The sequence below is a fragment of the Capsicum annuum genome, chromosome 4 (genome assembly GCF_002878395.1).
Source record: "Capsicum annuum cultivar UCD-10X-F1 chromosome 4, UCD10Xv1.1, whole genome shotgun sequence".
Taxonomy (NCBI): domain Eukaryota; kingdom Viridiplantae; phylum Streptophyta; class Magnoliopsida; order Solanales; family Solanaceae; genus Capsicum; species Capsicum annuum.
In genome coordinates this window covers 181,507,862-181,521,060 of record NC_061114.1, presented here as the reverse complement: position 1 = coordinate 181,521,060, position 13,199 = coordinate 181,507,862, and the positions used below count along the sequence as shown (strand labels likewise).

The 13,199-nt window shown below is 34.4% G+C and overlaps 1 protein-coding gene, 1 long non-coding RNA gene and 1 pseudogene across 3 annotated transcripts; all 3 read left to right on the top strand.

Moving 5' to 3' along the window:
• The first annotated feature begins 2,652 nt into the window (after positions 1-2,652).
• LOC107869617 lies at positions 2,653-6,082 on the top strand. Of its 2 annotated transcripts, XM_016716119.2 has the most exons (5): positions 2,659-2,719; positions 3,038-3,118; positions 5,155-5,331; positions 5,574-5,613; positions 5,766-6,082. In XM_016716119.2, the coding sequence occupies exons 1-5, from the start codon at positions 2,665-2,667 to the stop codon at positions 5,773-5,775; spliced, it is 363 nt and encodes a 120-aa protein (XP_016571605.1). In that variant the 5' UTR covers positions 2,659-2,664; the 3' UTR covers positions 5,776-6,082. The 2 variants fall into 2 exon arrangements, 1 of the variants encoding a protein (XP_016571605.1); XR_007054487.1 differs by lacking the exon at positions 5,155-5,331 and having other exon boundaries at positions 2,653-2,719.
• A 160-nt stretch (positions 6,083-6,242) lies between these two features.
• Positions 6,243-7,565, top strand: LOC107868797 (annotated as a pseudogene).
• A 4,412-nt stretch (positions 7,566-11,977) lies between these two features.
• Positions 11,978-12,505, top strand: LOC124897679. Its single transcript, XR_007054486.1, has 3 exons — positions 11,978-12,113; positions 12,204-12,270; positions 12,353-12,505. It is a non-coding gene; the product is annotated as an uncharacterized LOC124897679 (long non-coding RNA).
• The last annotated feature ends 694 nt before the right edge of the window (positions 12,506-13,199 follow it).

Genomic DNA, 13,199 nt, shown 5'->3' with positions numbered 1-13,199 from the left:
AGAAATTAATGTTAATTAATAATATTTGATTTTTGATTAAAATCATATATAAGAGACAATTTGCTATACTTATTATTCCATGTTGATATAGGTTTCGAGACAATCCATATTTAATATTTGACATAACAATAATTTTATCAGTTAAAAAAATAATTTTATTTTATCTTTAGGTAAACAATGATAAAACAAAAATTATAAATTTTGACAAATTATGTAATCTAATCTTTAATCTTAACCCATAATATTCGACACTATCAGTACAGTAGAAGAGTCTACATTAAACTAGAGTATAAATAGTACCGTTTTGTTAAATAATCAGATTCTAGGCAAACCCACAAAAAAAAGTGTTAATCCGATTTTTCTGCTCTTAGACGGACTCATGTGTTCATTCATTAGCTTCTAAGCTAGGATATTCATAAACAAAGCTAACCCATCAAGATTCAAGAATTCCCTATTTAGGTGTCTCTAGTTTCTTTTTTTTTTTAATCCTAAATTTTCTCAAGATTGGTACTTTTTTGTTTGGGGTTTATGATTTTATAGTTAGGTGAGTTAATTTAGTTCAATTTCCTCAATTTTCTATCTTTTTGTTTATTCTAATCTTGTTCAATATTGTAACTTTTTAGTTTGGGGTTTATTATATTATATTTAGGTAAGGAAGTTTTGAAATATATGGTGTAAATAAGTCACGTGAGCAGTCCAGTTGCAATTGAAAAGGGTAGTTCAAGTACTAACACGAGCTGAAAAGCACAAAATTGCTATTTACGAAAATAAAAGGCAAAAATTGTATAGCCCAAGCACCACAAAACTTTAGGAAATTCAGTATTGTGTCACTCTCAAATGTGCTAAACCTTACAAATATATGACTTACTATTATGCAACAGATCTTTTGTCTAGTTTTATCTATTTGATTCTTTATATCAAAATACTAAGTTATGATCTATGAATTAATTTGTCATAAGTAGAGATGGAAATAAGTAGAGATAGAAATAAGGAAGGCAGGGACTGACAAGGCTTAAATTAAGCGGGGCAAGATGAGAAAAATTCAATATGTAAAATAACGGAGTAGGGTAGGTACCGTATCTAAGCATTCTTTAGAAAATTATATAAAAAAAAAGAGTTACCATAAAGGATTAAATTCCTATGATATTTATTTGCTTATACAGGTGATCATGGATAAATGTTGGATGCATGAACCAAAGTTGTCCAATCTTTTATGCGGTTTATTCGATCTCACTTTGATTGAAATACCAAAGTTCGTTACCCTTGCACAGATTGCTTAAATGTGTTTTTCCAAACACAAGAAATAGTGCATGACTACTTATTGCTTGAAGGAATTATGAAAAGTTACGTGCACTGGAGACACCATGGAGAACAATCACAAATAAGAGATAACAATGAAGCAATTTACAGTAAAGATGAAAACGAAGCCCATGATAAGGATGATGGGATTCATACTATGTTAGAAGAGGTCGCGGAAGGATCCTTTGCCAATTATTCGGAGTATACTGGTAAAAATGTGTGTAGTAATATGAGTGAGAAAGAATCTACAACGTTTGACAAATTGCTAAAAGAAGATGAACGTGAATTATACCCTGGATGTAAGAAATTCTCCAAGCTTTCATTTCTTGTGAAGTTGCTACACTTGAAAGTATACAATCAATGGAGTAATAAATCATTTGATATGTTGCTGGAGTTGCTAAAAGAGGCATTGCCTACTGACGAGATACTTTCTAAGTCATATTATGATGCTAAAAACATGTTGCAGGGCTTAGAATTAGGATACATTTCGATCCATGCTTGCAAAAATGACTGTGTTGTATTGGGCTGAACATAAAGATAGACAAGAGTGTCCACATTGTGGTACATCGAGGTGAAAAATTGACAATGAAAGGGATAAAAAGATTCCTCAAAAAGTTCTGCGATATTTTCCATTAAAGCCGAGACTTCAAAGATTATTTATGTCTAGTAAAACAAGTGTAGACATGAGGTGGCATAAAGAGAAATGTCTTAATGAGGCAAACGTATTAAGGCATCCGGCTGATTCTGAAGCATGGAAATATTTTGACAAGAATCATCAATGGTTTGCACAATAACCTCGTAATATTAGACTCGATCTTGCAATAGATGGTTTTAATCCATATGGCAACATGAGAACATCATATAGTATGTGGCCTGTCATTCGTGTTCCTTATAATCTTCCTCCATGGAAATATTTTAAGGACCCATTTATGATGATGTCATTACTTATTCCTGATCCCCAAGCACCAGGAAAGGATATTGATGTTTATTTGCATTCTTTGGTTGATGAGTTGAAAGAGTTATGGAGTGATGGTTTCGAGACATTTGATGCATCCACCGGGGAATGCTTCAAAATGCATGTTGCTGTTTTATGGACCATAAATGACTTCCCAGCTTATGGTATATTTTTAAATTTCCTACTTTCCTAGTTGTCCAATAATCTATATTATTTATGTATTAAACTATTTGTGTGGTATTGTAAGATGATTTGAAGAGGTCAAACTTTGTAAATATATTTTTATGTATTTGACTAATTCTCTTCATAACTTTTTTATCGATGAGTAAGAAAGATGGAAAAGTGCGAGGTGTTTTCTTGAAATATTATTGATCTTACCCTAGTAGTGAGTCCTCAATCAAGTCCTTCTCATGCTGCTTGCTTTATTTTCTCCAGTTTTGATAGAATTTCCTTCCAAGTTTAAGTGTATTGTTATATAACCCCATTTATCACTTGGATCACTAGTATCTTTCAACTACTCTCTGAAATTCTTTTTCATTTTTCATTTTTCATTTTTGGAAGACAACTCTTCTAATAAGAAATGAATAGGGAGAGAGAAAAGTTGGGCAATTATTAATTGTATTTTTACATGAAAAAGAGGTGTTCTTTTAGTTGATTGACAACACATGAGAAAATTAAATTTTCATTCATTGTTGTAGAGAATCTTGTTTTTTTGGATATGTTATGTTTATGTTCAGGTTATAAACTATTGCTGAACATATAATTTTTTTTTTGATAAATTAGGCAATTTATCTGGATGGAGCACTAAGGGATACATGGCATGTCCTACTTGCAATAAGGATGCATCTTCACAAAGGGTAAGAGGTAAAATTTCTTACACGAATCACCATCAGTATGTTGAATCAGGTCACTCTTGAAGAAGAACCAAGAAATTTGATAGGAAGATAGAAAAAGGAATGAAGCCAAAAGAGCTCTCAAGTGATGATGTATTGCCACAATTAGATTTACTCAGTACTTATAGACCAGGAAAACACTCAAATAATAAAAGAAAGAGACGTCTTCCTGAAGAGTTGAATTAGATAAGGAGAAGTATTCTATTTGAGTTGCCCTACTGGAAGAACTTGAAGTTGCGAAATAATTTAGATGTCATGCACATAGAAAAGAATATTTGTGAGGCTATTTTGGGAATATTATTGAATATTGAGGGGAAAACTAAAGATACATATAAAGCAAGACAAGATCTAAAAGATATGAACATAAGAAAAGAATTATGGTTGCAACATAATGGTTCTAATTATACAATGCCTGGTGCTTGTTATAATATGTCAAAAGAAGAGAAAAAGATATTTTGGGCATTGTTAAAGTCTGTTAAATTTCCTGATGGTTATGATTCAAATATCTCAGTGTGTGTAGCTGGGGATGATGGTAAAATAACTAGACTCAAAAGTCATGACTATCATGGTTTGTTACATCAAGTGTTGTCTATTGCTATTCGTCGATTTAAAAATAAAGATTTCTCTTCAGCATTGGTTGAGTTAAGTAATTTTTTCGATGATTATGTTGTAAGACACTGAGATTAGATGACTTGGAACAACTAGAAAGGGATATAGTTGTCATATTATGTAAGCATGAGATGATTTTTCCACCTACTTTTTTCGATGTTATGGTATATTTGGCTATGCATTTAGCATGAGAACCAATGTATGGTGGACCAGTATAATATCGTTGGATGTACAAAATTAAGAGGTTCTTGTGCAAGCTTAAGTGTTATGTACAAAACAAGGCACGACCTGAAGGTTCTATTGCAGAAGGCTATATTATTGATGAATGTTTGACATTTTTCTCTATGTATCTTGATGACATTGAGACTAGATTTAATTGTAAGCATAGAAATGATGATGGATCTAGAAATAATGGTGGGCCTATTTTACATATATTTTCAAAAAGTGTTAGACCATATAAAGATGGAGATTATGATGTCATACCAAAAAAAGATTTTGACATGGCTCAGTGGTATGTGTTGAATAATTGCGAAGAAGCAGAACCTTTTCTTGAGTAAGTAGTTCTTTTATATATATTTACACATGTTGATATTTTTTATTTTAGTTGTTTCTAGATAACTTACTTTGTTACATGTAGAGAGCATAAAAAAGAGCTATTGAAGCAAGGTGTTGTGGATATAGAAAAGAAATACAAAGAACTATTTCCTTCGTGGTTCAGAAGGAAAGTAAGTGACTTTAAGATAATAATCATGTTGTGTGCTTAAATTTTATCTTTTTATTCTTTACTAATTGAAAGCAATAACTTTTCGTAATAGATTATGCAGTTATTTAATAAGGAGAAGTCAAGGTCTATCATGAAAGTATATCCTTTCGCTATAGGTCCTGATGTGCATGGAACAAAACGTACTGGTTGTATTATAAATAGTGTTAGGTACCATATTCAACAACGCGATGAATTACGTAAAAGTCAAAATTGTGGTATAGTTGTTAGAGGCCTTCATGAAAATGGAGATTGATTTTTATGGTATCATAACTAACATCCTTAAGTTACAGTATGTTGAAGAAAATCGACTTTTTTCTTTTCAAATGCAAGTGGTTTGATCTTCGCAAGAAAACAGGGATGCAAGAAGATAAGAATTTTATGAGCATCTGTGTTAAAAGATTTTGGTATGAACACGATCCCTTTCTACTAGCTACTCAAGAAAAGCAAGTATTTTATATTGATGACCCAAAACTAGGGGAAACTTTGGCGAATTGTGCTCAAATTTCAATCTAGGCATATATATGATGTGCCAGAAAAGGAAAACTCAGATGTAGAAAATGATGAGTTGCCTGTTACAAATGCTAAAGTGTATCAGGATACATCACTTGAAAGTAAATCAATTGTTAATGATACAGTTGATATATGGAGTCACCTACATAGAGATGATGTTGATTCGATTACCATAGATGCAAACATAATTGAATTGGAGGCTCAAACAGAATATGAAGTTGAAGTTGATTATAATGGAGAAGATTCTGACCAAGAGGATGACACTATGGTTGAGTACATCAGTGACCATGAGGAGAATAAAGGTAATAATAGTAATACTAACAATGAAGCTGATAGCACATATGACAACGACGACATTGACTTGTGATGTAACCTCATAATAAGTAAGGTTATCATTGCTTACTTGTTTGCCATTTTCTTTTAATGTATATGTGACTGGTTGCCTAGCTTGCAGTTTCCTATCATCAATTATGATCTTTCACATTACAAATTAATTAACTTTTTCCATTACGTTTGATTTGTTTAATTTTCTGCTCCCTCGCAGATGTTGCAAAATTGGTTCAAAGTGTGAGAGTGAGACAAAGGTCTATTTTCTCTCCTAATGTTTTATAACTGGTGATATGTTATTACAGTGAATTTCCATTGTAAACTATTCTGGATTTTTATTCTTATTTGTCATACACATCTACTAGTTATAATGGTTCGTTTAGAATTAAAATTTGAATGCTTGCTGCAGTTGGAGCTGAGGTTAAAGATGATAGGATTCAACTACTACTCTCTGAAGATAAGGGCAAAGATATCACTGAGCTGATTGCTGTTGGCGGAAAAAAGTTGGCTTCAGTACCTTCTGGTGGGGGTGCTTATATGTTTTTCTCGAATTTCTTTTTCAGGACATGGGGTTCAGTCTTTTTTATTTGAAGAATTCGGTGAATTCGGCTTATGATGTATCCCTTTTTTTCAGTTGTTCCCCTTAAACGTAATTTAAAAGGTTTTTGTCTACCTACAGATTTTGTTTGAACTTAGATTTTTCATGGAAAACTGTTGAAATTATAGTACTACATGTTTCAAATGTCCAACTTTGTTATATTTCTAACCATTTTGATATTTTAAAAGATGTCATGGCATTTTTCATTATACATATGCTGTGTCATTGGGCTTTTGGTGTTGGTATTAGAACCTTGATATGAGATGGAGCTTTGAATAGCTCAATTTCATGGTGCATTATCATATTGCTAGTCGGAAATCCTACAATTGCTGGCATTTCAAGAGGAGAACCCTAAAGTTTGTTTGTCTCCAAATACTTCCTGCAAGTACCTTTGAGGCATTGGGAAATTCTGCAATTTGTGCTACCTCTATATTTTTTGATCATCTCTCTAAGGTCATCGCTGCTTACTTATTGGCCGTTTTGGGTGGCAACACCAGCCCTGCTGATAAGGATTTGAAGAAAATCCTTGCTACTGGTAATGCTTACAAATGCTTAGCAAAAATTTTTAATCCTTGCGGGCACTGGGTATGTTGTTGTTGATGCTCTGATCTTCTTCTCCTTGAAATATATTCATTTTAATCAAGACATCGTTGGGCTTACTATGATTGATTGGTCCAAATACATTATTAGGGCCAAGAGAAGTTACAGGTGTTGTGGATCTTATTTCTTACTTCAAGATATTGCCTCATCACGAGCTCTTCTGCAAGAAGCCACTTCCATTGTCAATTTTCAATACACACTACCTTCACAATGTGGTGGGAGACACAGAGATTAGGAAAGGGAAAGGGATGCAGTTGGATCTGCATGCGTCGTCTTTAAAAGAGACAAATTTATGCATTCAACCATTTGACTTGGATGCTCTTAGAGAAGCTTTTTGACTATGTGAAACAGCTCCAATTGATCAGCCTCCTGTAAGAATCTATTGTCTAAAGCTTGAGTTATATATGTATATCTGATTCAACTCTTTCAGTCACCCTTTTATTCCTTTCTAATCTCTGAAACTGGAGGCTTGAAACTGGATTTTTTCTCAAACCATGTCATTTTCTATAATGCCTGTTTTCTTGTTTTAGTAATTATTGATCTATAGGTCTTTTTGGTATTTCATAGTATGAAAAAGGGGTCCTCATTGTAGCTGGAAAGTCTAAAAGTGAGTCGAAAGCCAAGGAGAAGAAGCATAAGAAGCACAAGGATAAAGACAAAAAACATAAGAAGCTCAAACACCGTCATAAAGATCGAAAGTAAAGAAAAGGATAAAGAGAAAAAGAAAGATAGAACTGGCCATCATGATTCTGGTGCTGGCCTTTCAAGTGGCTGGAGGACCTGGAGAAACATGGCAAGGCCATTTGGCTACTTTGCAGCTTCAGCACGGGATGCAGTTGGCTGACTGTACGGTGCTGATTTGATTTTCTAACGATCTTCATTCTTTTTGCAAGCATAATAGGTATAGGAATCATGAGTGTAACAAATTCTTTAAGTTTTGGTCGGGAATACAAATAATTTAATGAACAACACGGATCTAGAATATCGAAATGGAAAGCTCCTCATATCATCTAACAGGTAGATGCCAAACTTTCAATTTTTATTAGCTTACTTTTCCTTTTGTGTACTTTATGTTTCGTGGTTTACTATGCTGCTCCTGGTGCAGTTTGTCCGGTGGATTAACTTCCAGAATGGAAGAGCTGTTGCAGGGACTCCCTCAAAAGGGAGGAAAATGCTGAATCCAAGGTTTCTTTTGCATTTTAGTGTTTCTGTTGAAACTTGAGGAATTATCTAAAGATGGTATTGATTTTGTTCTCTTTTTAATCTGAAATAGGATGCTCCGGTGGATGATATTGGATTAAAGCCTGAAACAATCTCTGATGCTCCGGTGAAAGCACTGCCCTCATTGTTATATCTTTGTCAGCTTCTGTTATATCTTTGTTGGCTTATGTTTTTTAACCATAATCTTTCATTGTTTAACTTATTCGAGCTGGTGAAAGCACTGCCCTCATTCATTATTGTGGAGAGATGGGGCCATATTATAGCTTGTGCAACTCTCTTTTCTTACTTTAAAGAAAAATACAGAGAGGTTGTTGCTATTGTTGTTTCTCCTCACTGTCGTGGCCAAGGACAGGGAAACAAGTTACTTGGTATGGTGACTCTTTTCACATATCAAAACCATTTATTCTTCCATATTGAAGGCCTATGAGCAGCTTCGAGGATATTTTAGTTATCCTATTTAAATCCATATTGGAATTACAAGCACATTAGCGAGAGACTAGTGTGTGTTTATATGGGTTTCCTTAAGAGCCTCTAAATACCTGGATAAACCTGTAACAATAAGGAAGTCACTTTTAAGTGGGTATACTTGTTGGTTTTCCATGTATCCTTGTATGTTTTGATAATCTGATGAAGACACAGTGAACAAATCCAAGTGTTATCATCTTCCCGTATTATGGATGAATCAGATTCTTCAAAATATCTTTTATCTGTCTTCAAACTATTTGTGCAAGCCGTATTCACAAATTTATGTCCCAGATAACAATGGTAAACTAAAAATTAGAGGTAATTGAGGGGAATTCTAAGTAATGCCACTTGGTGAGTGTGAAGGTAATGTCTGTTGACTGGTTCATCTTGGGATCTTGCAGCAAGTAAAGTTTTTAATTCTGTGTTGTAAGAAAGCAGATCAATCAGGGATATCAACTCAGGATAAAGGGCTTTCATGGGAGGTCTCGTTGAATCTCATGGAGGAAAGGAAAGGACAGATTTTAAAAAGTAATTTGACTGATTTACGATCTTACAGTAAAGTGTTGATGGTTTACTTCCGAACGTCTGTATTGTTGAAAGATAGGTAAACTGATATCCTTTTTCCATATAGTTCAATTTCGGAAGCATTTAAAACAATTACATCTCCCCTTTTCACTTAATACAAACTTGACAATACACACAGCCACATGTCTCTACTTCACCCCTAGCTTCCATAAGTTGTTCAATGCAGAGGTAACAGGTAATTTGATATTTTCAGAGTTTCATTTAAAATGTTAGGCTTGACCTTATTTTGGTGGAAACCAGAAGTTAAGTTGCCGGACTCTTTATTTTGATGTTGCACCCATATCGGATTCTCTAAAAATACACTAGCTTTGTGAATCCGACACACACCCATTGGTATTTTTGAAGAGTCTGAGCAACATAGACCTGAAGTCAAATCGTTTTCTATCCCTTCTTGTATGGGGAAAAGTCCATCTCAAAACTATCGTACGTCCTTAATATAAACCTTTTCTGTCTTTTTTACAGTGATGCTCCTTTATCCATTGGCTACATTAAGAAGAAACAACATGATATATTTTGCTCTTAAGCATGCTATTGGTCTTAAGTGTGCTGTTGAATTTGAGGTTGCTGATTGTACCTTGAAAACATATCATGATTGTACATTTGATGTCATATACTGTCGGGATACTATCCTCCACATCCAGGTAATTCACCTCCTGTGTGGAGCTTCAAAATCTTTATCAACCAATTTATCTTCTTTATTTCTACTTTTTGATTTCTCTTGGTTCCTTCTTCAATTGATATACCACGTACTTAATTGCAATTTCTATGGTGAAAGTTGTCCTTTCTGTGTGTACTCTTCCACAACCAACTGACACTCTGAAAGTTGGTGATGCTGAATGTTTTCTTTTGGTTGTACTCTCCTAGTGATGGTTCTTGCACAACAATAATACTTACCTATTAAAACCAAAAAATAAAAGAAAGAAGAAGAGAGGAAAAGGTTTCCAGATTTTCATAGTTCCATAGTTTCCAAATTTCCATATCAGTTCCAGATTTTCATAGCTTCTTTATTGCAACAACCATTCCAGATTTCCGTAGTTTCCAGTTTTCCAAATTTCCATACCAACAAGTCAGTTTATTATGAGGAACTATGCCAGCACCAAATCCAAATGATGTTGGAGGTATTTCCTAGTACGTTGACTAAATTGAGCGGTGATAGGCATAAGCAGTTGTGAATGTACCATTATTGGTGGGATGCTTGCAGTCCAAATGATAAACTCAAGAAATCAACTTTTAATAGTAAAGTACATATTAACTAAAAACACATTTGCACTTGTAGTTGTTTGGGACTCGATAGTATGGTGTCATGTTTTCTCCTAGTATCACAAATTTGTATTCTTCATTCTATTCTAATTACCCAACGGATGACTTGCAGCCTATAATTCCTATAGACTGTACTTACAACATTATTTGTAGGCTTCTTTTCATTTTCTTATTTTCTTCACTGTGGTAGAATAGCACTGGTAACACAAAAACTGATCCCATGTCTCTCTTTTCCCCTTTGCAGCTAACTTCTTCTGCTTTACTTCTGGGTTAGGAAACAATATCCTGTCCAGGTAAAGTACTTCTTCCCATCTGTGTGCTCAATATCAATCCATCAAACATCTTAGGGGATATCATGCCCATCAAATTTAGAATCTACATTATAAATATCTTCCTTGTCTCTATAATTCCATCTACATTGATGGTATGCAGTTGCGAATAACTGTGGCATAGACGCCTTCCCGTTACTCTAGTTAATGCTTGTATTTTCTCCTTTTCGTTGAATCAAATTAGGGGTAGAGAGTATAGAACATGCAATATTTAAACTAACTATTGACAACATTCTGAACTTGAGTGCATCTGAAAAGAAATTGAATGAACTGGATGTACTAAAACTATAGTTCGACTGATCCGTGCACCTTCCTTTTAATTATTCTTACGTACAAGAGTGTCGTGCAATAGAGGACACAAACTGGATATACTAAAACTTGAGTTAGACATGACTCGTTTCTTTTCTTCTTTAACATTATTCTTATTATATCCTTTGACATGAACCAATAAACCAATAAACCAAATTCTTATTATACTAAAATATTATTATTATCTAAAATTTGATATTGGTGGTTCTTTACAATATGCAACCTCACAGTTTTCCTCGACATGATCAGCCAACACATCAAATGTGTTGGTAGATTTGTCAGGCAATACAGTTACTATATGTCCTTTAACTGAAGTAATAGTACCAGTTGCTCCTTCCTTACCACTAGAAACAACTTTAACATACCAAGTTCAAATATCTTGGAAAAATCTTTGTTGTGTATTGCAACACTGTTACAGCCATTATAGTTTACCATTAAGTCTCAAATTGTAGTCGTTGTCTCCTTAATTTTGGAGGATGCTCGTTTCTGGAGCTAGCGTTGAGTTTTGAGATTGAACAAGGCCCAAGATCCATTTTTATAACATGATATGAAAGCCATACCAACCTTTCCCTGTTGTTATGTTATCCAATGATAGGCCCTTATATTATTCAACACAACAATGATAGACCCTTGTGTTATTCACTCCAAATGTCCAGAATGTGTTGTGCTTGAGGTGCTAAGAGTCCCACGTCGATCCAATGCATGGGATTTCGTCACCCTATTTGGTCTTTATATAATCTTCACCTTCTCATGTAACTTTTGAGGTTGATTTATGGCCAAAGTTTACTACAATAATGTGAATGTTCGGAACTCACTTCAATTTTTTTGTAGTGATCTGTTCTCTGATTTGAGGTAAAAAAATTTGCTTTTAGTTCTCCGTTCAGAACAACAACTCGATCTCCTTCCTTGAAGTGTTTCTTCCTCTGATTTTTCACGGGCAATGTGGAAAAAGATAATCTTTCTACATGCTCATTGTCATCACCCTTAGATCCGCAAAATTTCTCAAGATCATCTAGAGTTGGCTGAACCTTGTAACCGATTGACCTAATGGACACTGACTTATATGAAAACCTATCTTTGAATTTCAGAAACTTCACTGTATCAAAGTAATCACCAGTAACTGAATCTCCAGAGTCTATCAGTGGCACAGACCAGCTGGAGCAAAGTTCTAGGCAAATGCCACTCTCTATTGAGTCAGAAGCATATCAAGATGGTTTTTCTCCTCTTGCCTCTATTAATTTGTGGGTTAATCAGTTGTATTTTTAACATTTTAGGGGAGAGTGAACTTAGTGAGAGGAGGCTCTCCCCTGGAAAGTTTTATATTGTTGTTGTCCTGAAGAACAGATTTGCGGATACAATTTTATAAGTTCGAGAGAAGACACTTGTTGAGGTGAGCATGCTTTGCTTATTATAGGCGTGCTACTTATATTCCATTTATTTTGACCCGTGTGTTATTCAATCCTGTAATTTTACTATAAAGGTCGAGAATGGTGATCCGGAGAAACTTCATCGTGAAAGGGAACAACTTGAGATGCAGAGGAGGAAAGGTACCCAATATAAACATGCAAGCAATTTCTTTTTTTTTTGCATGTGAATTAGAAACCTGATAAATTTAATTTCTGTGATCAGCGAAAGCTAAGCTGTAAGCCGGAGACAAAGCTGCTGAAGAGGCTCAAAGACGTGCAGAAGTGGAAGTTGCAGCTGAGGCTAAGAGGAGGAGAGAGCGCGATAGAGAAGCAGCAAGACAGGCATTACTCCAGGTGAGTATTAAAAGATATATATCATGTTGTAGAAGGTCAAGTGCTTAGAGCTGCATGTATTTCAGCTAAAATATCAAACGAAACTTCCATTGGTTTGTGCAGATGGAAAAGACGGAAGACATTAATGAGAATTCAACACATTTGACATTACTGCTCCTGCTATTAACTTCTTGCATTACCAAATTGGAGAATAAAAAACAATATGATTTTCCATATCATACTGTTCTTTTTATTACCAAGAGAAAACGATAAATGTTTTGACTTGCAATCCAAGGAAAATTGAGCTAAGCATGTCTGTGTCGACGTTGCTAATTTGCCATCTCTCCATCACCCTGCTCTTTTTGGTGTTGGATGGGATTTACCCATGTTACTGCTACAAGCCCACTTTGATATTTCACAGTCTTGGTGATTTTAATCTTTTTATGTCGTCATTTTAAGTGCTAATTTATATTATTTTGTTCTCTTTTTATAGGTGACCAAAATAAAGAAAGAGATGAAGAAAGTGATGGACATTGACCTTACTTGAGCAGATTTTTGGGTTGTGGATAAATGTTCTAATATCAATAGTGTTGTGTTGACTTTTTTAAACCTTATCGCGACTCGAACTTGCTAGTATCTAAAAACTTAACTAATCATTTGGACTTGATTACATTTTGCTTTGGGGTTTAAATTACTAGCTTGTTGTATATTTTGAATTATGAGATTATTAATGAATG